Source organism: Morus notabilis, unplaced genomic scaffold (assembly GCF_000414095.1).
Source record: "Morus notabilis unplaced genomic scaffold, ASM41409v2 Scaffold666, whole genome shotgun sequence".
In the NCBI taxonomy this organism is placed as follows: Eukaryota; Viridiplantae; Streptophyta; class Magnoliopsida; order Rosales; family Moraceae; genus Morus; species Morus notabilis.
The window spans coordinates 430,213-452,770 of NW_010359376.1; the positions used below are offsets into that span (position 1 = coordinate 430,213).

The 22,558-nt window shown below is 35.1% G+C and overlaps 3 protein-coding genes across 3 annotated transcripts; 2 read left to right on the forward strand and 1 right to left on the reverse strand.

Moving 5' to 3' along the window:
- Positions 1-5,526: 5,526 nt before the first annotated feature.
- On the forward strand, positions 5,527-10,915 carry LOC21402190 (ALA-interacting subunit 3). The gene is made up of 8 exons (XM_010094182.2): positions 5,527-5,952; positions 7,086-7,144; positions 7,279-7,353; positions 7,450-7,563; positions 8,068-8,138; positions 8,949-9,249; positions 10,102-10,391; positions 10,643-10,915. Exons 1-8 carry the CDS (start codon positions 5,865-5,867, stop codon positions 10,695-10,697), a joined length of 1,053 nt encoding a protein of 350 aa, XP_010092484.1. The 5' UTR covers positions 5,527-5,864; the 3' UTR covers positions 10,698-10,915.
- Positions 10,916-10,967: 52 nt separating this feature from the next.
- On the reverse strand, positions 10,968-16,897 carry LOC21402191 (ribosomal RNA large subunit methyltransferase I). The gene is made up of 8 exons (XM_024163023.1): positions 16,744-16,897; positions 15,172-15,397; positions 14,954-15,088; positions 14,314-14,536; positions 13,741-13,927; positions 12,693-12,877; positions 12,312-12,449; positions 10,968-11,170 (listed from the first exon to the last, which is right to left on the reverse strand). The coding sequence occupies exons 1-8, from the start codon at positions 16,853-16,855 to the stop codon at positions 11,042-11,044; spliced, it is 1,335 nt and encodes a 444-aa protein (XP_024018791.1). The 5' UTR covers positions 16,856-16,897; the 3' UTR covers positions 10,968-11,041.
- Positions 16,898-19,481: 2,584 nt separating this feature from the next.
- Positions 19,482-21,684, forward strand: LOC21402192. Its single transcript, XM_024163064.1, has 6 exons — positions 19,482-19,686; positions 19,931-20,108; positions 20,210-20,348; positions 20,440-20,562; positions 20,779-20,869; positions 21,225-21,684. Exons 2-6 carry the CDS (start codon positions 20,020-20,022, stop codon positions 21,392-21,394), a joined length of 612 nt encoding a protein of 203 aa, XP_024018832.1. The 5' UTR covers positions 19,482-19,686; positions 19,931-20,019; the 3' UTR covers positions 21,395-21,684.
- Positions 21,685-22,558: the final 874 nt, after the last annotated feature.

Here is a 22,558-nt window from a genome sequence, read left to right on the forward strand (position 1 = left end):
TTTTTGTGTGTATTCTGTGGTTTAGAAATGTTTTTGCATTTGATTTTGGACCCCTTTTTGTTGTTTATGCATTTGGTGACATTCCTGATCAATGAACCATAGGTGAGATTGATTCCTTGCTTCACTTTCACCCAAAAAAAAAAAAAAAAACATTTTCATAAACCCAAATAAACCAAAAAAAATCACCAAGAAAAAAGTGACTTGTTTTGATGTATGAATAGTTATCAGTGTATGGTTGCTGTGAAATTGGAAATATGCAAAAAAGTGATAAGGATGGTTGCTTTGATTTCTTTTAATGTTGAATGAAACTGTTCTTTTAGATGTGTGATAAGGATGAGAAGACAAAATGACCTACTACAATTGAGGATTTTTATATAGAACTGATATACGAGGAGTCAAAGAAAGGTCTACATACGTCCACTTTGGACAAAAAAAATGTGGATGAAAATTAATAATGTAATAGCATGTAAGTTTGGTAAGCATTTCACATTAGACCAGCTTAAAGCAAAGTGGAATAGGCTTAGACGTAGTACGAGAGAGTTTTAGTCTTTGATTGAAACAATAGGGTTTGGTTGGGATTATGAGGCTAACACTGTGACGGCTGAAAAAGAAGTGTGGGATTCGTATGTGGCGGTAAGTTTTGATCATAATCATCTTATGTGATATGAAATAGTTAAATTGGTATTTTTAAATTGCACACAAGTATTTATTATTATTTTATTTATAATGTCAGAAAAATCATGATGCTAAGAAATTCAAGAATGAGGGTTTACACAACTTTGCCCAACTTTCAGAGATTTTTGTTGGGACTATTGCTACTGGAAAGGGGTCAATGAATAAACATACAGTCGTCAATGTTTTGAATGCGGCAAAAAGGGCTGCCACGCAACCAGAAGAGGAAGAGGAGGGTACAGGGGACTCGGATGAAGTCTGGGATGCAGAAGCCAATAAAAACATACGGTCTCAGGGTTCTATTACTCGATCCAATAAGAAGGGCAAGAAGAATGCTATAGTTGACGATGTTATAGAGGCTTTGGCAAAAAGTGCTACCTTACGCAGTGAGACATCTGTTCAAAAAGTTGATTTGTTTCAATAATATTTAGCTGATAGGCAAACCCGTACTATGGCAGCAGCCGAGGCTCAAAAAGAGAATCCTACTACAAGTATTGAAACCTGTATAGATTTACTGAATGAATATGAGGAGTACTTAGATGACGATGCGTATAATAAGACAGCAAAGAAATTGTCTGTTGACATTTCCTTTAGGAGGATGTTTGTGAAAATGCCTACTCATAATCATCTTTCATGGATTCAAAGCCTGTAATTTATTGGGTTATTTATTTATGTTGTTTTCTTTATTTTTTTCCTCCGATACTTGTGTTTTTTCTTTAAGTATTGTTGAACATAGGCGGATTGAGTTAAATTGGAGTTCTTTATTTGATTAATTAATGTTATATGGATGTTTGATTAGTTCTAGTCATGTTTCTTTTTTTAGGTTAACATGGATTCTGAATCTTCTGATGCTACAAATAGTGAGGATGATATCACAATTGTTGACTTTCTTCACTCGTTAGATGATGATGATGAGTCACAAAATTGTGTCCAATTGCTGATGTCGTGTACAAACAGACCAACTAGGCAACTTCGTCGTAATTCTGCATTAACTGGACGAGAATATGTTTTAGAACAATTGTATGGACATCCAAAAAATCTGTTCGAAATGTGTCATATGCACCGAGACACATTCGAAGGAATTGTTCAGTTAATTCAATACTGCAACCTATTGCCTTATTCAAGTATATCAATAGAAAAATCACTAATGACGTTCTTAAGAACGATTGCTCACTCAGACCACAATAGAGAGATATAAGATAGATTTTCTCATTATGGAGAGACAGTACACCGGCATTTTGCTACCGTGCTTATCACATTGACTACATTAGCACCTGAAGTTACAAAACCACCAAATATGAACATCGTCCCCCCAGAGATTCGACACAACCCTAAGTACCGGCTATGGTTTAAGGTACAATCTGACTCTGCTCATAAATTAATAATATGACAAATAATTTTAAATTAATCCTAACTCACACCTTATGTATTTTAATAGGATTGTATTGGTGCAATAGATGGTACGCACGTAATGGTTGTCCCACCTGTACATCGATAGACAGTCTATAAAGGAAGAAGACATTCGTGTACTCAAAATGTAATGGCGGCGTGTAGTTTCGATATGCTATTCACTTACGTCAATACCGGATGGGAAGGATTAGCTGCTAATTTTAGAGTGTTAACTGAGACTATGAGAGATCCAGAGAACCGATTCTTGGTACTACCTAACCCAAAATATTACGTTGTGGATTCTGGTTACAACAACACGCAAGGCTTTTTGGCACCATTTCATGGTTAGAGGTACCATATTCAACAGTTTAGAAACGGTAGTCAACCAACGAGACCACAATAGTTATTCAATTATTTATCACTCTTCACTACGTAATTGCATAGAGAGGTGCTTTGGGGTCTTGAAAGCAAGGTTTAAAATTCTTAGGCTTATGACCAATTATTGGATGCCAAGATAATCGCTTATACCAATTTCTTATTGTGTGATCCACAATTTAATTAAGATGCACGCGCGAGATGATCATCTATTTAGACAATATGATGTCGATTTGCCATTAGAAGATATTGAGGGAGAACAATAAGGGCAACAAGGACAACAATAGGGTATGGACGCACAAGAAGCAGAAACATCCGAAAATGGGTGGTCGGCGACAACGTAATCACATCGTTAATTTTAGGGATCATCTAGTTGATCAAATGTAGGGTTCGTATATACGGCAATAATACAAGCTAAGATTATTCACTAAGTAAATTTTTTTTTACTAATCAATCACTAAGTTATCTTATTTTAAATTATTAACTATTTATTTGTAATGTACTTTAAATTATTTTATTAATTATTAGTGTTTTTATTTGGGATTCAATTATTATTTATTTAATATATTATTATTTTAAATACTATTACACGTTTTTAAAAATTAAACCACCAAACGCAATTTCAGTTTTTTTTTAAAATTAAAATCAAATAAAACTACCAAACGCATTTTCAGAAATAATTTCAAAATGAAAATGAAAACGTTTTCATTTTCATTTTCATACAGAAAACAAAATCATTTTAGAACGAGTTTCAAACGCACCCTAAAAGTGGTTTTTCATTTATCTCTTATTTTACACTAAACTAAAAATTCATTTTTATTTTCGTTTTTTATCTTTAATTGTGTTAAACGCTGTTTTAAAATTATTTTCATTTTTTTTTCTCAAAAAACGTGAAAACAAAAACAGGAACAATTTCAAACACGGCACCATTTGCGCCTTCTTCTCTTCTTGACATAGCATATTTCTCATTGTTGGATTTCTCTGGTGTCTTGATTGCAGAAAAGTTGCGCGAGATCTGAAACGAGATCCAGAAGAAGGGGGCCGGAGAACCTCGCCATCACATTGTGAGATTTATGTGGCTGACGCTTTGGATGCCAAACGATTTGCTGTGACATTTCAACGAACAATTGGAGGGCAGACAAGCCTAAGTCAGCCATCGACGGCGGCAGCGAATGAGTGTGGGAATTGGATGAGGGAGATTTGATTTGTGGGTTTTGGTTGAGAAAGTACTGCTGGTTGAAGTGGGTCTTAAGTTTGTTCAGAAAATGGGAAGCTGGGTTTGTAGGAAATGTATGGGTTGTGCTCTCCTTTTTTTTTTCTTTTTTTTTTTCTCTGAGTGATGGAGCTAACAATGTATTTACTTATACAGAGATGTTCGAGGGAAGGCGTTGCAACTCGACGGGAAAGTAACAATAGTCATCGCATCCCGCCAAGGTGGTGGCTACAGGTCATGAGATAGATTTTGGGGGAGGGGAGGGGAATTGATTTTTTTTTTTTTTTACGTTTTTTTCTTTTTTTTAGGAATAATTTTTTCTAATTTTTAGAATTTTTTTTTCTTCTGCTCTATAAGGGTGATTTAGTCATTTCACTGGGCCAAATTGCATTAACTTTTCAATTTGTGTAATAATATTATGAATTTGTGTATTAAGTATGATCAAATATTACTTATTTTAATGACATTAAAAATTAAGGGTATAATTTTTTAATAAGCTTATACACCTTTTTTCATTAAGGTCCCATGCCCTTAAAGGAAAAAAATAATAATAATAAGAAAAGAAAAATACCCATTTACTCGGCTCCTAAGTCGCCTTGGGTCCCTATGTAAAAGCCATTAAAAAATGGTTGAAAATTGAATTGGACTATTTTCGGTTCGGTTTGTAATTTTTTTAATGGTTCAAATCGGATCGGATCATTAAAAATATATATTTAAAAAAATAAAATTTTTTAGCACTGTTGGTTAATAATTATGGACTTTTACTTAGAGTATATATTACTGTTGTTTGTAACTTTTAGAATGTTAATTTTAAAGAATCATATGCATTAAGTAACATATGATTTTATTATTTAAAAAAATAAATAAATAACACATACTAACGATTTAACTATTGGTCCTGTCTCATCTTATAAATGATCTGATTCGATTTGAATTTTTAAAAACCGTTATTAATCATCCAGTCTAAAAACTAATTGTTTGAAATCAAACCAGACCTGGACAGTCCTACCCACGGTATTGATTGCCTTTTTTGTCTCAATAAAAAAGGTGACTAATGTTTGGATCAAAACAAACATTATATTTTAAGAAATTTTAACCTTTTTAAGTAAACACTTTAAGAATTTTTTATTTTTTTTATTTTTTTTAAAAGAAGGGCATGCGTTTATTTTTAGGTAAAAATGAAGAATTTAACATAAAATTTAAATAGTAAGGTATCAATTTATTGTCCCATTTGAATTTTATTAGTTTGAAAAGTATATGTTCCACCAAAAATAAATGCTCTCTTAATTTAAAAAGGCGATCGATATTGGCTATTCACATAAATTCCCATAATATAATTAAATATAATATTTTTTATTTTACTGATTCGAGTTTTAATTTTAATTTTGTTACGATTAGAATCTCTCATATAAAATCACGTCTCAATTCAAATCGGTAAATTAAACGAGATCCATATACTTTTGTAGAATTTCTTATACCAAATTGAAAGAAGCACTCACATTCAATCCAATTGATTGATAAATGAATCCTATGAAGGTGAAAGAACTCTACTCTGCCTTGTCAAATATTTGAAAATTTCCGATGGAAGAAGTGTGAAACATATATTTGTGAAACATATAAGGGACAAGATCTGTTCAACAGAATATTTGTGTATTCTACCAAAAAAAAAACCAGAATATTTGTGAATTTTCACCCAAAAAAAAATAATATTTGTGTATATATTTACCAGTAAAAAAGGGACAATTTATATTTTGTTATAGCTTAATCAAGGACAAACATTTAAAGAGTGAGAAAAAAGAAAAAAAGAAAAAAAGAAAGAACATGATAGAAACGAGTTGCAGAAAATTATTAGAAACCGAGTACATCTTTGACGTTTGAATGGTCATCGGTCATTGCTTCTAATTCAGAAATTCTTCCATTTCCTCTCTCTTCTCTCTCTCTCTCTCTAAAACAATAATCAATTTCTCTGTTCTTCTAGAATACAATGAAAGCACGAGAGGAGAGAGAGAGCCCTGGCCGGCTTCCTTGAATAGAGAGAGAAACATCCTGTCTCTTTCCTTTTCTCCCAAAAGAAAAGAAAGTCAAAGTGTACCAAGTCTCTTCCCAACCCAAACAAAACCCTCAACAAAATCCCCAAATCAAATCTCCATAATCAAAATCCCGAAATCTCCTCTTCTTCTTCTTCTTCTTCGAATTAAGTTAAGGTTCTTCTCTGATGAGTCCGAATACGCCCACTTCGAGCTCCGGAGGCACCGGATCGGCCGATTCCTCAGCTGCCAGACGGAATTCCAAGCGACCCAAATGTAATTTCCCTTACAATTCTTCTTTTCCTTTTGTTTTTCCTATGTTTCAGTTCAATTTATGAGTGCCCAAGTCGTAACTTTGTTCCGATTTGGCTTCTATGGTTATTATGTTTATAAAGTTCTGTTTGTCGTTATTTTTTTTTGTTTTATTGTTTTGATGCGCCCGATCGTATTTGTAAGCCGTCATTGACTTTTTTTTTTTGTGTGTGTGTTGTAAATCAATGTATCAATTTTGACTCTTGCTTAGGAATTTTATTATTCAATTTCGTGTCTAGTTTTCTAGCTCAATTATATAGTTACTTTATGTTTGAGAAATTGTTAGACTTAGGCCTGTTATTGAGATTTGTTGTTGAGGTTTGCTTCTTTGTTGCATCAAATACATGGTTGAACTTGAATTGTATTGATGAACTGATCATGGTAGAGTTCTTCTTGATGAGAAAATAGTGATCGAGATCCGTATAGATACACATTCATAGCAGCCATTAAACTTGCTAATAAAATTAACATCCTCTGGAAGATTTCTGGTGAGCTATTGAAATGTGGTGGGTTGGAATTAGACTGGAAAATTTGCCCAGAAAGGTGAGTGGGAATTGGATTTGTGACCTGAGACAATTTTCAGCTCGCTTATGCTTTTACGTGCTTGGAGGGGAAGACCAACGTGGTTGTGTTCAAATTAATTTTCAGTGACGCATTTGAAGTTGGTTTGTGTTTTTGTGGTCGATTGAGAGTCTATTAGTCAATGTTAGGATCGATCGAGATTCCATGCATGAAAATAGCAGGCCTTTTGCTTTTATGATAATGATTGAAACCGACAGATCCTTATGCATATGCATGCTCTTTTCTAGAAGATTGGTTGCATCATTATCTAGCTTTGTTGACTTGTTCGTGATGCATATATGTGAAGTAGTCGACCGCTTCTCAAGCTGGCTTGTGCCGCCTTTTCTTAAGGGTTATTCTTAATCATATGGTACTATAATTTTTAAACTTGTACCATGTAAGAAGAGAAATTGGCTTATAGACAAGTAGGAATTATGCATTATTTGATGTCAATGTAGGAATTACATTACAGAGTTATTATGGACTGGGCCTTCAGAACTAAAGTGGATTCTATTTTTGAAATTTTTAATTCTCAGATTCCAGATTTACTCAGCAGGAACTTCCAGCATGCAAGCCCATTCTTACACCAAGATGGGTAAGATTTTGTTTAAATCTTCTTGTATAGATGATATATATGTAGTGGTGCTATATACATACCTGGGAACCTGATTGATTGATTCTCTCCCTCTCTTACCTGTACTATTTGTTTCTATTCGTGTGTTTTGACAGGTGATTTCAGCTTTTATGCTTGTCAGCATTGTCTTCATCCCCATTGGAGTTGCTTCCCTCTTCGCTTCACGAGATGTATATTTGACTTGGATCCAAATCTTTTTGTTTTTGTCATTTGTTTGTCTAATTTCTAATTGTATGGTTGTTCATCAAAAAATAACTTTCGTGCAGGTTGTTGAAATTGTTGATCGATATGAAACTGATTGTATACCTCAGCGCTTTAGAAATGATAAGGTCCAATATATCCAAAGCTCTGAAGATAAATCATGCAATAGATCAATAAAAGTAAGTGTCTTCTTGTTTATTGTCTTTCGAGGTCAATCATTGTTACTGGTGTGTGCATTCTTCACCATTAGCAGTCATTGGGTATCCATTGTTGACGAATTCTTTCCTTACAAAAACACGCACCAAGATCTTCTTTCTTTTGTAGAATAGCTATGGACGTACATGCATACATACATGGATGAGTTTTCAATGGTTATGTCTCCATCGATATATGTATGAGTTTTCAATGGTTATGTATCCATCGATCGTCACCCATTAAATATAGTGATTTGGTGACGTAGCATGATAAGTCTCCAATTTCATTAATTGCAAGAATTTTTTTTTGGTCAACTATACAATTTATTACAACCATAGGATCAATATCTTACAGCTAAAACAACGATACCCATTGATGGGTAAATATTGGAGTTACCATTAAAACCACGCCCATACATATATATGTATATACTTTTTTTTTTTTTTTAAATTGATGAGCTTATATATCTTCCTTCTGTTTCTTTAAAGGTTCCAAAGCGTATGAAGCAGCCTATATATGTGTATTACCAGCTTGATAATTTCTACCAGAATCACCGCAGGTATATACTTCTTATTGCCAAAACCTCCATTTTTCTTTCTTTCATCTTTTATTTATTTATTTATTTTTATATGATGCAAACTGTGAGGGGCTTGTTGAGCGGTCAGGTCTATGGTTCGGAACTCATTTCTTTAGGACTACCTACATGGTGAATAACCATGGGAAACGAACAATCATAAAGTTCAACGGGGGCTCCAATTTTGAACTCAAGCCCACTAAGGGAACTTTTCTGATTTTCTTTTGGCGCAGCTTTTCTTTTCCTTCGATTTTTGTCATAAAAAGAGATACTAAATGAAAAAAATGGCGATGCAATAAAACTCTTATGGATATCCGGAGATGGGTAAAAGAATAAATTTTATGACCAGATCATTCATCTTAATTTATTTTGAGCAATAGATTTGTTGGGGGTGGTTGGTTGGTAGCTTTGGTTGATCATAGCATATATTCGAGTATTTCTGGGCTAACAGTGGAACATGAAAGTGGATGAGCCCGGCTGCATGATGATTTCTTTGATTGTGAGCTGATAATGATATGTAGTTTGATGATTTTTATGTGATTAGGATGGCTAGATTGAGGATGTCATCTACAGTTTGTGCGTTCATTAACTGTGCATAACATGTTAGGGCACTAAATATTTTTTGCTTACTCTTCAAAAAGTACATGAAGTCATGGTTAATCCACATATCTGGTTTAAAGTCTTTGGCCATGCTTAATTTATTTAATTCCCAATAGAAGTTAAGAGAAGCTTAGACTTGGTTTATATTACCAGTTTTTAACGTTGTCAATTATTTATTGTTATTATTATTTTTAGGTATGTTAAGAGCAGAAGTGATAAACAATTGAGAGAAAATAGTAGCGCGGATGACGTAAGCTCCTGTAAGCCTGAAGCTTATACAAATGGGAAGGTTCCAATTGTGCCTTGCGGTCTCATTGCTTGGAGCTTGTTCAATGACACCTATAGCTTCTCGCGCAAGAACCAACAGTTGGCGGTCAACAAGAAGGGTATCTCGTGGAAGAGTGATAGGGAGCACAAGTTTGGCAAAGAAGTATTTCCGAAACACTTTCAGAGTGGAACTCTTAGAGGTGGTGCTGATCTTGATGATAGCATACCGGTAAGCTTTTACCACTTGCTAGAAATGAAGTTTCAGTATTTACATTCTTGTGCATTGCATGTTTAGGACTGGAGGGAATAAATTAGTTTCAGGCTTAGCAGAGAATGCTAGTTTTTATCTTGAAGTGAGAGTCTTGAGATAATGAAGAGTGTTGTCCGAGTACACATGATATCGACTTGAGACTCTTCCAACCAGCTAAACAACTTTTTAACTTTGGAGACGTCTAAAGTTGGATCATTCTATTTTTGCTGTTTAATAATGTAAAAGATTTTTCCTTGTACTAGCAATGATATCACTTCTACCCCAATTTTGGCAAGTGAAATAATTTGCGATTCTTAATCTTTTTGTTTTTACACACTTTGCGTGGGGTGGGTTTTTCTGGAAACAACAAAGAACTATGTACTATATCTGTTATAATTTTGGCAAGTGAAATAGTTTGCGATTCTTAATCTTTTTGTTTTTACACACTTTGCGTGGGGTGGATTTTCTGGAAACAACAAAGAACTATGTACTATATCTGTTATAAGTGGGATTCCCTTGTTATGAGGTTACAGAAAGCGGATTTCATCTTATTCTGGGAAATTGATATCATTCACCTACGAACTACGATAGTCTTTCGTCAAAGTCAATAATATCTTCCTCTTCTCACTTCTCCTTTTCTTAAAATTTAGCGTTTATTTGAGATGTTGAAACTTTTTGGGATTTCTTGAGAAATGACGGTAAATATTAGCTGACCTTATTTATCCCTTTAAAGTTGGTGGTTATTCTCTGAACATTTTTTTTGTTCTATTTTACTTTTCCCCCCTGTTGGATGGCATTGTTTATATGTTTTTATCATGTTTTGTTCAACAGTTGAGTGAGCAGGAGGACCTTATTGTTTGGATGCGAACCGCTGCACTTCCAACTTTTAGAAAGTTGTACGGGAAAATAGAGGTGGATCTTGAGGCAGACGATGTCATAGATGTGACATTGAAGAACTACTATAACACTTACAGCTTCAGTGGCAAGAAGAAGCTGGTTCTTTCTACCACTAGCTGGCTCGGCGGCAAGAACGACTTTATGGGCATCGCCTACCTCACCGTCGGTGGGCTCTGCTTCTTCTTGGCTATGGCTTTCACAATTGTATATCTTGTAAAGCCAAGGTACTGCATAAACTTTCCAAATCCAAATGATGCTTGGTATAGTAATTCATTTTACCAACTTCCTTTTAATACACTCACTTGGCAAATGAATTTTTATTCTTTTACAACAGTTCGGTGTTTGAAAACGTGTCACATGAATCAGTAATATAAAGTTGGTAAAAGAGTTGGTACACCTAGCATTACTCTAATCATTAAAAATTAATACTTTAGAAAGATGTTTTATTGATCTTCTTGCTTCCTTTTCTCTCCAGGCAACTCGGGGATCCTTCATATTTGTCATGGAACAGAAATCCAGCAGGACACTGATAAGATGGCTTGTGGAACCATATTTCGTATTTAAGATTTGTTTGGCTTGAGATATTCAATTAGTAGATGTAATTTTATGTGTATTAAAATTAAACAAACTTTCTGAAAGTGGTCAGTGTATAACAGTTTTAAAAGGCATTTTGTCGTGCTTGCTGGGATTGATTCTCTTTTCCTCTTCTTTATGAGATAATGATATCAAAAGCTTTCTTTTGTATAAATCCAGTAACAGTAGTTCTTAATTCACTTCATAGTTATTTTGAAAACATAAATGTTTTCAATTGGGATTATCTGCCTTTTGTCTTTCCACAAGAAATGAGTGCAGTGATGATATAATATTTGAAAATTCAAAGCACTCTGAGAAGGATGTTAGAAAGATAAGTGCCTTCTGGGTAAGATGGATCAATAGGATGATCACATGCCGCTCCACTCTGTCTTAAAAATGTAATCTTTCTTCCCGCCATAGATGCAGCTCCCTGATCAAAATAAAATTAAAAAAAAAAATCAACCTGAGTTAAGATTTTAAAGAAAAGTACACTTTTTAATGATGAAAGTGAAACTACAAGAACTTTAGAGGCACATGTATTAAAATATAGGATTAAGTACAAAAACTCCTCTTGAATTATATCTTTTATAACATGTTACTCATTAATCTTTAAAACGTAACATTTATTCTCCATGAATAATGAAATGTTAATAAAAAAAACCCTCTCAGTTAGGTTTTTTTAAGGAAAATTGACATGTAATTTATTATTTTATGGTATTTTAGTAGCTCTATGATTTAAAATTTAATTTGAGTTTAAAATTAATTTAAATTTGAGCTTTTAATTATGATACATTTATTATTAATTGGATGTAAGTTGAAAATTTTACGAGTTTTTTTGGTGAATAAAAAAATTTATGACATTTTTTTAATATTTAAATTAGTTTAGATTCAAATTAAATTTAAACTATAAAATTATCAAAATACTTTTGAAAGAGCAAATTAAATGTCAATTTCAGTTAAAAACCTAACTAATTGGGCTTTTTTGTTAGCATTTCATTGTTCATAAGGAACAGATGTTACGTTTTAAAAATCAAGAGGCAAAATGTTATAGCGGATATAATTTAGTGAGAATTTTTGTAATTAATTCTAATATATATATATATATATATATATATATATAGTTATTTCCTCCAAAATTTGAAAGTGTCAAACCACGTTAAGTTCAAAGGAGTACAATTATACAAGCGCTAAAAAGTAAAAACCCATTCCAATTTGGGACATTATTTCCCATTAAAGCTAAGCAAGATAGATGGTTCCAGCGAAATATATGTGGTTAAAGTGCTCTCTTTCCATTGCATTTAAATGTGAAAAAATAATTTCTTAATGGGATGGAAACAATTTAAGGCCATGACACCCTTTGCATTTATCATTTTTCATGAAAAATATCCTTCTGTTGAAGAACTCGACAAGCAAGAATGTATGTCATTCATGAGATTAATGTCTTGCACTCAAGTTTAGTTCATATAGAAGAGAACCCAAGTTTTCAATGCCAAAGAAGTTGTAGAGGAGATCATCTTATTGGGATATAAAGATTTTAAACTTTTAATGAGACGCCAGAAAAGATTACTTACCTGAAGAATGCGCAAGAACATCCCACTTTGGGTCATGGCTCCAGAACATGAACAAGTCATAAGAAGACCGCCTTTCTTTGTCAACCGCATCGCCAATGAATTTAATGTCCGATACATGCCCGATGCACTTTGTAAAACCTGGATTCAGTACTGATACATCAAGTGGCAACAGAAAATCATAACTGCTAAACTTTCTTTTTCCTACTGTCATACTTTCACTTCATATTGGTCCATATATTGTTTTTGTTTTCGTTTTGTTTTGTTTTGTTCTCAACTTTTTAGTCTGTTGAGTTTCTGCTTCACTAACCCAAGCAAGTGAACAAAAACGCCTGCATGGCATAGTAGAAATGTATAAAATCGATCACCAAAACGAGACTTTACCTTTTTTCGTGGTGCTAGTTTAGGAGGATCTAAAATGACAATGTCCCAAGATTCATTTCTAGAAAGAGCATCCTTCATGAACACAGTTGCATCTTCTCTTAGAAATGATATTCTTTCCGGATCCATGTTATTAAGAACAATATTTTCTTTCGCTAGCTCTAGAGCCGGCACTGATGAATCAATACCTGATAATGCCAACAGTCAGGAACATGTTTAGACTAAAAGGAAAATATAATTTCGAACGTCCTATTCCAGTGAAAACCAGAATAAGTCGCATTTTCTAATATTAAATAACTCCATAATCTGAATTGAAAGGATTCCTTTCACACACCAGGCGGCTCCTCTAACATCATAGAAAAAATAAACAAGTGACTTTTATCTTACAAAACTATGTGAAAGGCTCCTATTGTTGGTATTCTTTAATGGAATCAGATCCCCTGTCAGAATTTCCTTGCTCCGAACACGTCTAACCAATGATATTATACCATGTCATTTAAAAATTTTGGTAACAAGCACATACGCCTTAACTCTTCTTATGAACGTCTTTTCAGCTCATCACATTTGATAAAGCAACATTTCTTCTGTTTATGTTATTTAACAGGAAATCAACAATATTTACTGCAGCCAAAAAGAAAAGTGGGAAGTTTCAGGTAAGAAAAGATTTGGAAAGTTAAATATTACTGGTATTTTTGTTAGATAAAATAAACGATAAATTTTTTTTTTTTTGATAGAAAAATAAACAATAGAAAGTTGTTTTATTAGACAAGTGTTTCAATTCTGATATCAGATATCCCACATCCAGAAAAAATTAATTCAAAGGAATGAAGGATCAAATTGGGACAAAAACTCAATGCCATGAAAATTGGTTCATAAGGGTCAAATTTCACAAGAATCATATAAAAGAAAACATCGAACTCTAAATGAAAATAGACTTTGGATAATGTTGGTATGCCTCAGCTAACTGATTTTCTTTAAAAGACAAGTGATGGAAAATCATGGCATTAGGGAAAACTTGCAGAGAATAAAAATTCTAGGAATTAAAGAATACCTGTAGCATTAATGGCGCCTCCTCGTGCGGCATTGAGAGCAAAGCCACCACTGTAGCAGCAAACATCGAGCACTTTCTGGCCATCTGAAACTGTTGATATGAATTGACGGTTCTCGCGTTGATCAGCATAAAATCCAGTCTTCTGCCCTTCAAGTGAAATAGCATAACAAATCCCATTTTCGACGACCTTGACATATAGCAGGATGGCATCAGAAAATAACAAGAACTTGAAGCATAGAATTGCAGGTACCGAGCATCTGCTCGTTTAAGATATTTTGAAAAATTCAATGATTATGCAGAAAGAAGTAAAACAGCAAATATGCTATGCATCAGCTAAATGTTGGATGAGAAGCACGCTTTTATGCAAGTCCAGCATGTGATACTTGTGACCTCTGTAGACTGGAAAAAAAACGCAAGGGGAAGCTATGTATAGAGTGAAGAGGTGACAGTGGATTGTATTTTCAAGTCAAGACTACATGCTAAAGTGTTTTTAAATCATCACTTATAAAGACATTTATATGAGAGAGAAGACCTCTAAATGTACAAAATATATTGTTCAAAGGACTTGCCTACCTTTGTTCTTGTGGGGCAAGTAGATGAATGTAATTGCTTCAGATTTAACGCATCTAATCCTTCTTCCTTCAAAATTTCGACAGAGGGTCTCCAGTTTATGTGGTTAATTTCACTAATTCTACTGATGCAGGCCTCAATTTCTGGTTTGTATTTCTCAACCCAAGCAGCAGACGACGCTATTACAGCTATATCCCCAAAGACATCAACTATCAGTCCTGACAATCTGTGGTAAAGCATTGGCATCAATTTTCGAACTATGCATAATCTACAAGAATTGTTCCTTTCTCCCGTCTTCTATTTATTTTTCGCTCTTCCTTCAAACAAACTGATCAATATGAGAACGCCCTTATCTTTTCAAATAAAAAATTATTTTGGAAACTGAGTCTACTGCATATGGACTTGGCATTCAGCAAACCTTAATACATGAAACTTTAGTAATGATGGAAAAAAATTATGTTTTATCAAAAACAAAAACATACGTTTTTTTTTTTTTTTTTTTGAAAAACAAAACATACGTTTTATTCTATTGAGTTACCCTTATCTTACAGTTACCTCCAAATCCCAATACGTGCTTAAGTTAACAGAATCACACGATCCACTCCAGGTGAAATAATTAGCAGATAACTTGAGGTTGAATTACCTATCCCCTTCACTATTCACAAGTCGAAAAGCGTTTGTATTCGCTGAGGGAAGGCCCAAACTCCTACGCAGTTCTATGGCTGCATCTATTCTCGTTTCAAGCAGCTTCTCCACGTCTAATGCACATGAAGGTTCTCTGCATCATACAGATTAAAAACTTTAAAAGTCCACTTGAAGGAGATAAACTGCATTAGCAATGCAAGCTCTTGAATATCATACCTTTTTGCTTCTTCTTCTAGCTGCATCATCCGAACACAGAACATGGAAACAGAATTGTACATGCCCCACCCTATAGGTGTCTCTTCACCATCGGCTACCAGCACAACATCACCTGTCCTCGGCGGCGGTCTACCAATTATTCTATCGACTGCTCCACTATAAACCATTGGGCTTCCATCCTTGAAGAGTTGTGTCTTCCCTTTCTTCAGTACAACTTTTGCCACACCTACCTACCACGGATAAACAAGATTTAGAAAATCAATAAAAATGTCTATGAAAGTTTGCTATCATTTTTCCACAAAGCATTTAGATCAAATTAGCCACACATAGAGAAGACAATGCACCAGAGCCCAGCTGCGAAAATTAAAACAAGCAGCCTTAGCAACGTGAACTCAAAACTAAAACTTTTGGGTCACACTGAAACAAGATTATTTTCAAGTCGAAGACCGCAGTTATTCATCACCATTGGTAACTGTAAAATTACTAGGCCCCACACTGCTATGTGGTAGTTTTGATGCACTGACACCCATATGTGGTGCATGCATCGCCAATAGTGATAAATAGCGTTTTTCGTGACTAAAGATCCAGACTAAACAAAAGAAAAACTGACCAAAGACAATTATAATATAACGTTAAAAAGCATCAGAAACTGGATTGCAACTCTTAATTTCCAATCATTGAATTTGATAGCCCAAGTTCTGTTGGTCTTTTGTACCTTAGGCGTGGCATTACATATGTGCAGGATAACCATACAAAAGGTCTGATCCATACCGACACAACAACAAAGATGAGAGCAAAGTATAATTCAAAGCCACAAAAGGTGACTTCTCAACAAATATCTTCTGAGAAAACTTTAAAACTTGTATTGGAGCTTTAATAAGGTTTATAGACTTTATTATGATATTTTTATCATCTATTTGAAATTTAAATATCAATTTGTCCCATTAAGATCTCTAAAAAGTGTACTTCTAAACACTGAAATTCTTCTATGGCTAAAAGTATAGGCAACAACACGTGTTTTTTCTCACAAACACGGGTTTGGATTGAGGCACGGATTCAAAGTGGACCGGTCCAAACTTGTACCAAAACCTAGTAAAGTTTTATGAACTTTATACTAACACTCTTATAGCTCATTAAAAATATTTAAATATCATTTTGTCTAATTAAACTCGTTCAAAAATATGATTCCAACTTCCAATCACAAACTCAAAAAGTCATAGCTTTCACATCTCCTCTTCTACTTTCTAAACCCAAAAACAAACAAGAAAAATTAAACCAAACGAGCCCTCAATAGTTTATTGTGCCTATGGAGGACTACCAAAAGTCATAAAATGCAATGCCCTTCTGTTCTCACGTTGTTCCTATAGTCAGCAATTCCTATATGTTGTAAAAGGCGTAGACTCAAGCTAAAGTTTTGTAGCTTTGTCACCGCAAAACTGGAATTGGAGACAGACCCAGAGGCCAAAAAGTGCAGAACTAGTAAAGCCCACATGCAAAATTGAAAAGGAACAAGAATATATATATATATATATATATATATATAGAGAGAGAGAGAGAGAGAGAGAGAGAGACCTTTGGGGTGGTGGGCAAAAGCAAGTTCTTGGAGAGTAGAGGTGTATGGACGCGAAGAAGACACAGCGAGGGACTTCATCAGCCGCACTGGAAGCTGCCGCTGCATCATCATGATGCTGATGATGATGAATTTGCTATTGCTTCCTGAGCCTCAACCTGGACTGGAGGCGCCAATGGATGACTTATTAAATAAGAATCGTCCTCATTTAATATTTTATTAAATGGATTATGATAATATTTTCAGTCAATATAAAATTTTAATACGTTCCCCCATGTACAGTATGAATCATGTTAAATTACTATGAATAAATTAATATTATAGAATTTAATATTGTAAAATTAGACATGTTCTGATATCATTTTATAAAAATTAAATAATATTAATATAAAATTTAAAATTTATTTATGATTAATTTGTAATTTTTAAAGACTTAAGTGTGAAAATTTTAAAAATCTGAGCTAAAATTCAAATTTAGAAGAAATATCGAGGTCAGAAAAATAAAAATTTTAACAATCAGTATACACAACCTGTTATTTAGTGCCACTTGGCCGTGTCTCTCATCCTCACCAATCAGAAAATCCTCATTTTCTCTCTCTCTCTCTACATGCACGGCCGACCCACCTCCGGTAAGATTCCGGCGTCCGTTTTCGACATCTCCTGGCTCGTTAGAAATATCTCGTCGAGCTGAGTCCGGACTAGTGTCTTCCAGCCGCCAACTCCGCCGGACGACGCCACACTCGCCGGCCAAAGTTTCAAAAAACACTCAAACTTTCGATCGTGATATCTTCGTCGTCCGATGTCCGATCGAGGTGATTCCGATCCCAATAGACTCAGAGCGAAGAGACGAAGAAAACCGTACTAGCAGCACGGCTTGATTCTGATCGGAACGCCGCCGCCCGTGGTGGTCGGATAACCGCCACTGCCGCCCTTGGACCTCCCTTCTCCGGCCGTCGTTAACGACACCGCCCAGCCCATTAGCTTCAGAGGGAGCCGGTGAGTCGTTCTGGGCCACCAGCCGTGGTCACCGCCGCCGCCTTGCCGGAAAACGAGCCGCCACCGCCGTGAGAAAAATGGGAGGATGGTTCCAGTGATCTAGCCGTTGGATCATCGTGATCAAAATGCTCAGAATCTCATGGGTAATGAAATCCCTCAATCGATTTTGAAGATCCGTGGCTGAAAAACAAAGATTCAAAGCTCGAAATTCGGTCAGAATTGAGGATCTCGATCCGAGTGGTTAGAGGCTAAATTTGATAAAATTGACATCGCCATTGGATTCAGAACCATCGATTTAGGGGCGTAGGACCCAAGTCCGCCGCGGGATTCTCCTCCGAGAAGCTCCGCCGCCGCTGCCACCGGTGGCCGGATTCCGGCGAAGCTTCGTTTCACAGCTTTCCAACCTCCGATTGACGATCCGAGATCCGTTTTGAGGAAGAGGTCCTATTACTTAACTTTTGTGAAGTTTTATTTAATTTAATTAATTTTGTTAAATTTGAGAAGAATGAAATTGTATATTAAACTTCTTTATTTCTGTTATACGATATGACTTGAACAAAACCATTAAGGAGCCCGTCCTGTATTGTACAGTGTGGCCAAGAAATTTGACAATTTTTAAATCTGACACAAAAACATGGTTAGGAGAATGTAAACCGGACACAATAATGAGATAGTGTGCTAACACTAGGTGTGGCCGTTCACCACCCCTGGGTGTGGACCCAAAAAAGTAAAAGAGTGGAGAGGTGATGATGCTTTCCGGGATTGAGAATCCCCAAGGTTATTGTACAGTGGTTGCGTCTTGGTGAGGGCTCGGAACGACAGTTCACCCTTGCCCGTGGTTTGAGAACTGATCTGGTAGAGATCCCGAGATAGAGCTCTTTGCTATCAGTGCCTCTGAATCACCGCGCCCTTCGGGGGTTTTTCGTCACGAGCGTACGGATTGGGTTATCTCACCGACACTGATCATCTGACTCATTATACATAAAACATAAAAATTACTAACCATGCAAGTTTAATTCGTAACAATAAATAAAAAAAACTAAAGGTGAGTAATAGTTCTCCTACTGAGCATTGCATGCTCACCCCTTTTTCTTCCCATTCCTAGGCGAAGTACAGTGTAATCTTTCGGATGAGGAGTAGACGTCTCACAGTGCGCAACGTGTTAGAGACCTATCCCTTCTTTCGGTCCTCTTCTTCAGTTATGTAAGATTCTGACTGGATTGTTTTCGATAGGGATGTGACTGATGATGGTTGTATCATTTAAGTATTTTATTTGGTGCTACATTGAACTGTAGATTTATGGTCTTATTTTGTTTTGTCGATTTGTGATTTTTAATTATGAGTTTCTCGTTAAAAGTCCCATGGGCACTTATCGTTTATATTTTAAGAGTTATATTTTATTTTTGTTTTTGTTTGCCCCTCATATTTCTAATCTTATTGCATAACCCTCACTTAGGGGTAAGTCTAACTCAACCTAATAAAACTGACTTATTAAGAGAATATTACCCTTATTTTATTAAGTATATCATGTCAATATCTCTAACCGGATTCTAATACAAGGTGAAATGTACGACTTGTCGTTTGATTAGATACCATATAATATATATATATCTACTATATGGATGCAGAACGGTCGGTTTGTCGGGTTTTCCTTGTGTTTTTTTTTTTTTTTTTTTTTTTTTTTTTTTTCCTTTTTTTTTTTTTTTTTTTTTTTTTTTTTGTATTTTACCCTTTTCATGTCTTCGTAGAATTCATCCCAAGATAGTGTAATCTTCAAAAAAATAAAATAAAACAAAAATTAAAAAGAGAAAAAACATCTACAAAACCAAATTTTACTGTCGTTTGAGAAATACTGTGGAGTGTTGGTTGTTGGTTCTTGTTCGTAGTGGAGCCGCTAGAGACTCTTCTTCCTCTCGACTCCCATTCTCTCTCTGCGCAATTGGTGACGGGTGAGGATTATTATTATCATTATTATTTATTTTTTGTGAGAGTTTCAAAAGCACAAGTTTGTTATTGCACATAAACTGTTTGATGAAATGTGTCAAGAAGCTCATGACAGAGAACTCATGGGATCAAAACCAGAAAACAAACTCTCCGATAATGCGAGAGTTTTTGCCTAATTCCAATGTTCTGTTGCTTCATCTTATGGGTCCTTAACAACGATCATTGTTTTTCCGGTTCATGTGTAAACAGGAGATGATATAGACCACAGTTGAATCAATTGCGGAGCTGCATTTTCGCAGTTTTCCACGCTGAAGAGTTGAAGAATTTGTTTATACAAAATGCGTCTTGTAGAATTTCCTAACTTGTTCGTTCTGCTCTATATCTTCCACACCCTTATTGTTTGCCGAATTTGCAGCTGCGGAAATACGTTAGTATGTCAGATTTTGTTTTGATTATATCTACATTTCGACAACCGCTTAGGTCTAGTCGATTTCATTGTCAAGTTTTGGTGGTTGATCAATTGCACAGGATAGACGGCAAAGTTCTGAATGTCGGGGAGGAACTTTGGAGGGAAACGCTGCCTCTTCAAATGGGCTCGCGACTTTACGAGCTACGAGGGCTTAAATCTTATACGTTGTATGAAGTAAAGATATCGTATCCGGCTTCTGTATGTATTCCATGCCTCTACATAGTTGCTCTTCCCTTCATTCAGCTTTCTCTATATAAAATCTCAACTGGGTTTTTGGCGTTATTAATAGATACCAGCCAGCTTTTCCTTAGAATTGAGGAGAGACAAGTTGGATTTGGCGCTGCACACGAATAGAAGATTGCTCAACACGGAAAAGATCATTTTCAAGACCGATGCTCTTGATTCCGATCAGGTTTGTGGTCGCCTTTGAAACTTTGATTAACACATTTCTGTTGTTATGAAATAGACTAAGGGGATGTTTGTTTCATGTATCATTTCCTAGTTCTGAATCATGGTTCATGATTCTTATTTTTCTCTCATAAAATATTTAAATTTCAAAAATCAGAATCATGAATCATAATTCTAAATCTATGAACCAAACGTTACCTAAAACGTTTGTGCCGTGCAGGATGGAATGTATGTCTTGGTTAGTGTGGAGTCCGAGGGGTTTGTTGCGATACCTAATGTTTTGGAGAGAGAATTCATCCTTTTCAACATAGGTAGTGCCATCTTTTATTTGACTATTGTTCCTTTGAAATTAGTAGATCCTATATTGCTTTCCCTTATTCTTTTGAAACACTCGCATCTCTTTGTCGTATGAAGGAATCCTGTTTCTATTAGTAACAGTTGTAAACCAAAAAAATAAAAAGGAGAATGAATTTCATTTCAGAATGTGATTTAGATGGAAAATTATAATCAATCTGGAAGCCTGATTGACTTGGGGACTATTCATATCAAATCCTCGAGAATTTTTCTCCCCCTTTTCCCTTCCTTTTTGTATTTGTGCATTATACTGCTCAACCATTTTTTAGTTTGCTTTTACGCTAAACATTATCCATTTTATATTCGTTGCAGTTTGTGATGAACTGTTGTTGGGTATTCCACACAAAGCTTGGTGGGTGGTAGTCTTGGTAATACTTTGTCTGGGTTTGGCATTCTTCATCCCTTCTTTCCTTCCACCTTATTTGCTTCAGAAGAACCCGAGCCCACGATCACTTGATCGGAGTGCTTCCAAACATTCCTGAAATTTTGAATGAGAAAAAAATATTTTTCTTTGTTGTTAATTGAGAACTGAGGCCAGATTCTTAGCTTCAAGATGTTTGTTTGGTCAAACATGGGTGTTTGAAATAATTGGGAAGAATTGATCAAGGATGTTCCAAGATTGCATTTTGGGGACATTTGCTCATTCTTGGGTTGTAAATTGTAATGCAATGGTATCCTCCCTTTTTTTCCCTATTAGATACGGTGTGTGGGGTCTATGACTCATTATATTAAAACAATCATATTTGAAGCCTAAATCGCACACTCACACATTTACGCACCCAATGACTTGAGCTAGCCTCAAGTGGCAAATACTATTATCTAATTATTTGTCCTTTATACCCTTTTAAATGAAACTATATATATTTTGTAAATTTTCAGAGTTATCTTGTAAAAATAAAAAAAAATAAAAAAAAAGGTTGTGTGTTCCATATAACAATTTTGTTGAAAATTTCGTGGATGTTATCGATTAGGACCAAATGCCAATATTTTTGAGAATTCATGAACCAAAAAAATGAGTTTAAGAACAAAGTCACTCATTAGAAAGTTCATGAACCAATAACACAGAAAACTAATTTGTAAATTTACCCCTCAAAAATAAAATGATTTTTTTTTTTTTGTTCTAAACACGCTAACCCTGTCTTCCCTTCCCCCCTTAGCAACAACCATCACCCCCTTCATCACCAAACCCACTACTCTTGGCCATCAACTGAGCGTTGCCGTCGTGTCACAAGGTCATTTGTGAGGCTCTTTTCGGCCTTGCCATAGAGGGAGAGAGATGAGGGTAGTTATTGCAAACGCTGTTAGGAAACATTGATGTCATTAGTGTTCGTTTGGTTCGTGTATTTAGAATCATTCTCGTTTTACGTATATTTTTTGTGAAAAAAAAAAATTGTAGAGAATCATGAATTATGATTCAGAATCATTGATAAATATAAAAAACAAACGGGCTCTTAAAAGATCAAAACACGGGGTTGTTTATCATTATCATTAGAAGACCAAAAAACAGGGTTATCTGCTAAATAGGAGGTGAGTTTTTTGGCCACGCGTCACAATTTATGAAAATGAAAATGAAGTAGGCACTTCTCTTTTCCAATTCCTGAAGAGACAGGTTATAACCACAAATGAGAAAATTTTAGCTTACACAA

What these genes read in the sequence shown, in the direction of transcription:
- LOC21402192 (XM_024163064.1), top strand. Translation starts at nt 20,020, where the DNA reads ATGCGTCTTGTAGAATTTCCTAACTTGTTCGTTCTGCTCTATATCTTC. An exon ending in AGATATCGTATCCGGCTTCT is followed by an intron (nt 20,349 to 20,439) that starts GTATGTATTCCA and finishes CGTTATTAATAG; the next exon opens with ATACCAGCCAGCTTTTCCTT. An exon ending in ATTCATCCTTTTCAACATAG is followed by an intron (nt 20,870 to 21,224) that starts GTAGTGCCATCT and finishes TATTCGTTGCAG; the next exon opens with TTTGTGATGAACTGTTGTTG.
- LOC21402191 (XM_024163023.1), bottom strand. Translation starts at nt 16,855, where the DNA reads ATGATGATGCAGCGGCAGCTTCCAGTGCGGCTGATGAAGTCCCTCGCT. An exon ending in CTAGAAGAAGAAGCAAAAAG is followed by an intron (nt 15,089 to 15,171) that starts GTATGATATTCA and finishes TGTATGATGCAG; the next exon opens with AGAACCTTCATGTGCATTAG. An exon ending in CTTGCCCCACAAGAACAAAG is followed by an intron (nt 13,928 to 14,313) that starts GTAGGCAAGTCC and finishes CTATATGTCAAG; the next exon opens with GTCGTCGAAAATGGGATTTG.
- LOC21402190 (XM_010094182.2), top strand. Translation starts at nt 5,865, where the DNA reads ATGAGTCCGAATACGCCCACTTCGAGCTCCGGAGGCACCGGATCGGCC. An exon ending in GAATTCCAAGCGACCCAAAT is followed by an intron (nt 5,953 to 7,085) that starts GTAATTTCCCTT and finishes TTTAATTCTCAG; the next exon opens with ATTCCAGATTTACTCAGCAG. An exon ending in CATGCAATAGATCAATAAAA is followed by an intron (nt 7,564 to 8,067) that starts GTAAGTGTCTTC and finishes GTTTCTTTAAAG; the next exon opens with GTTCCAAAGCGTATGAAGCA.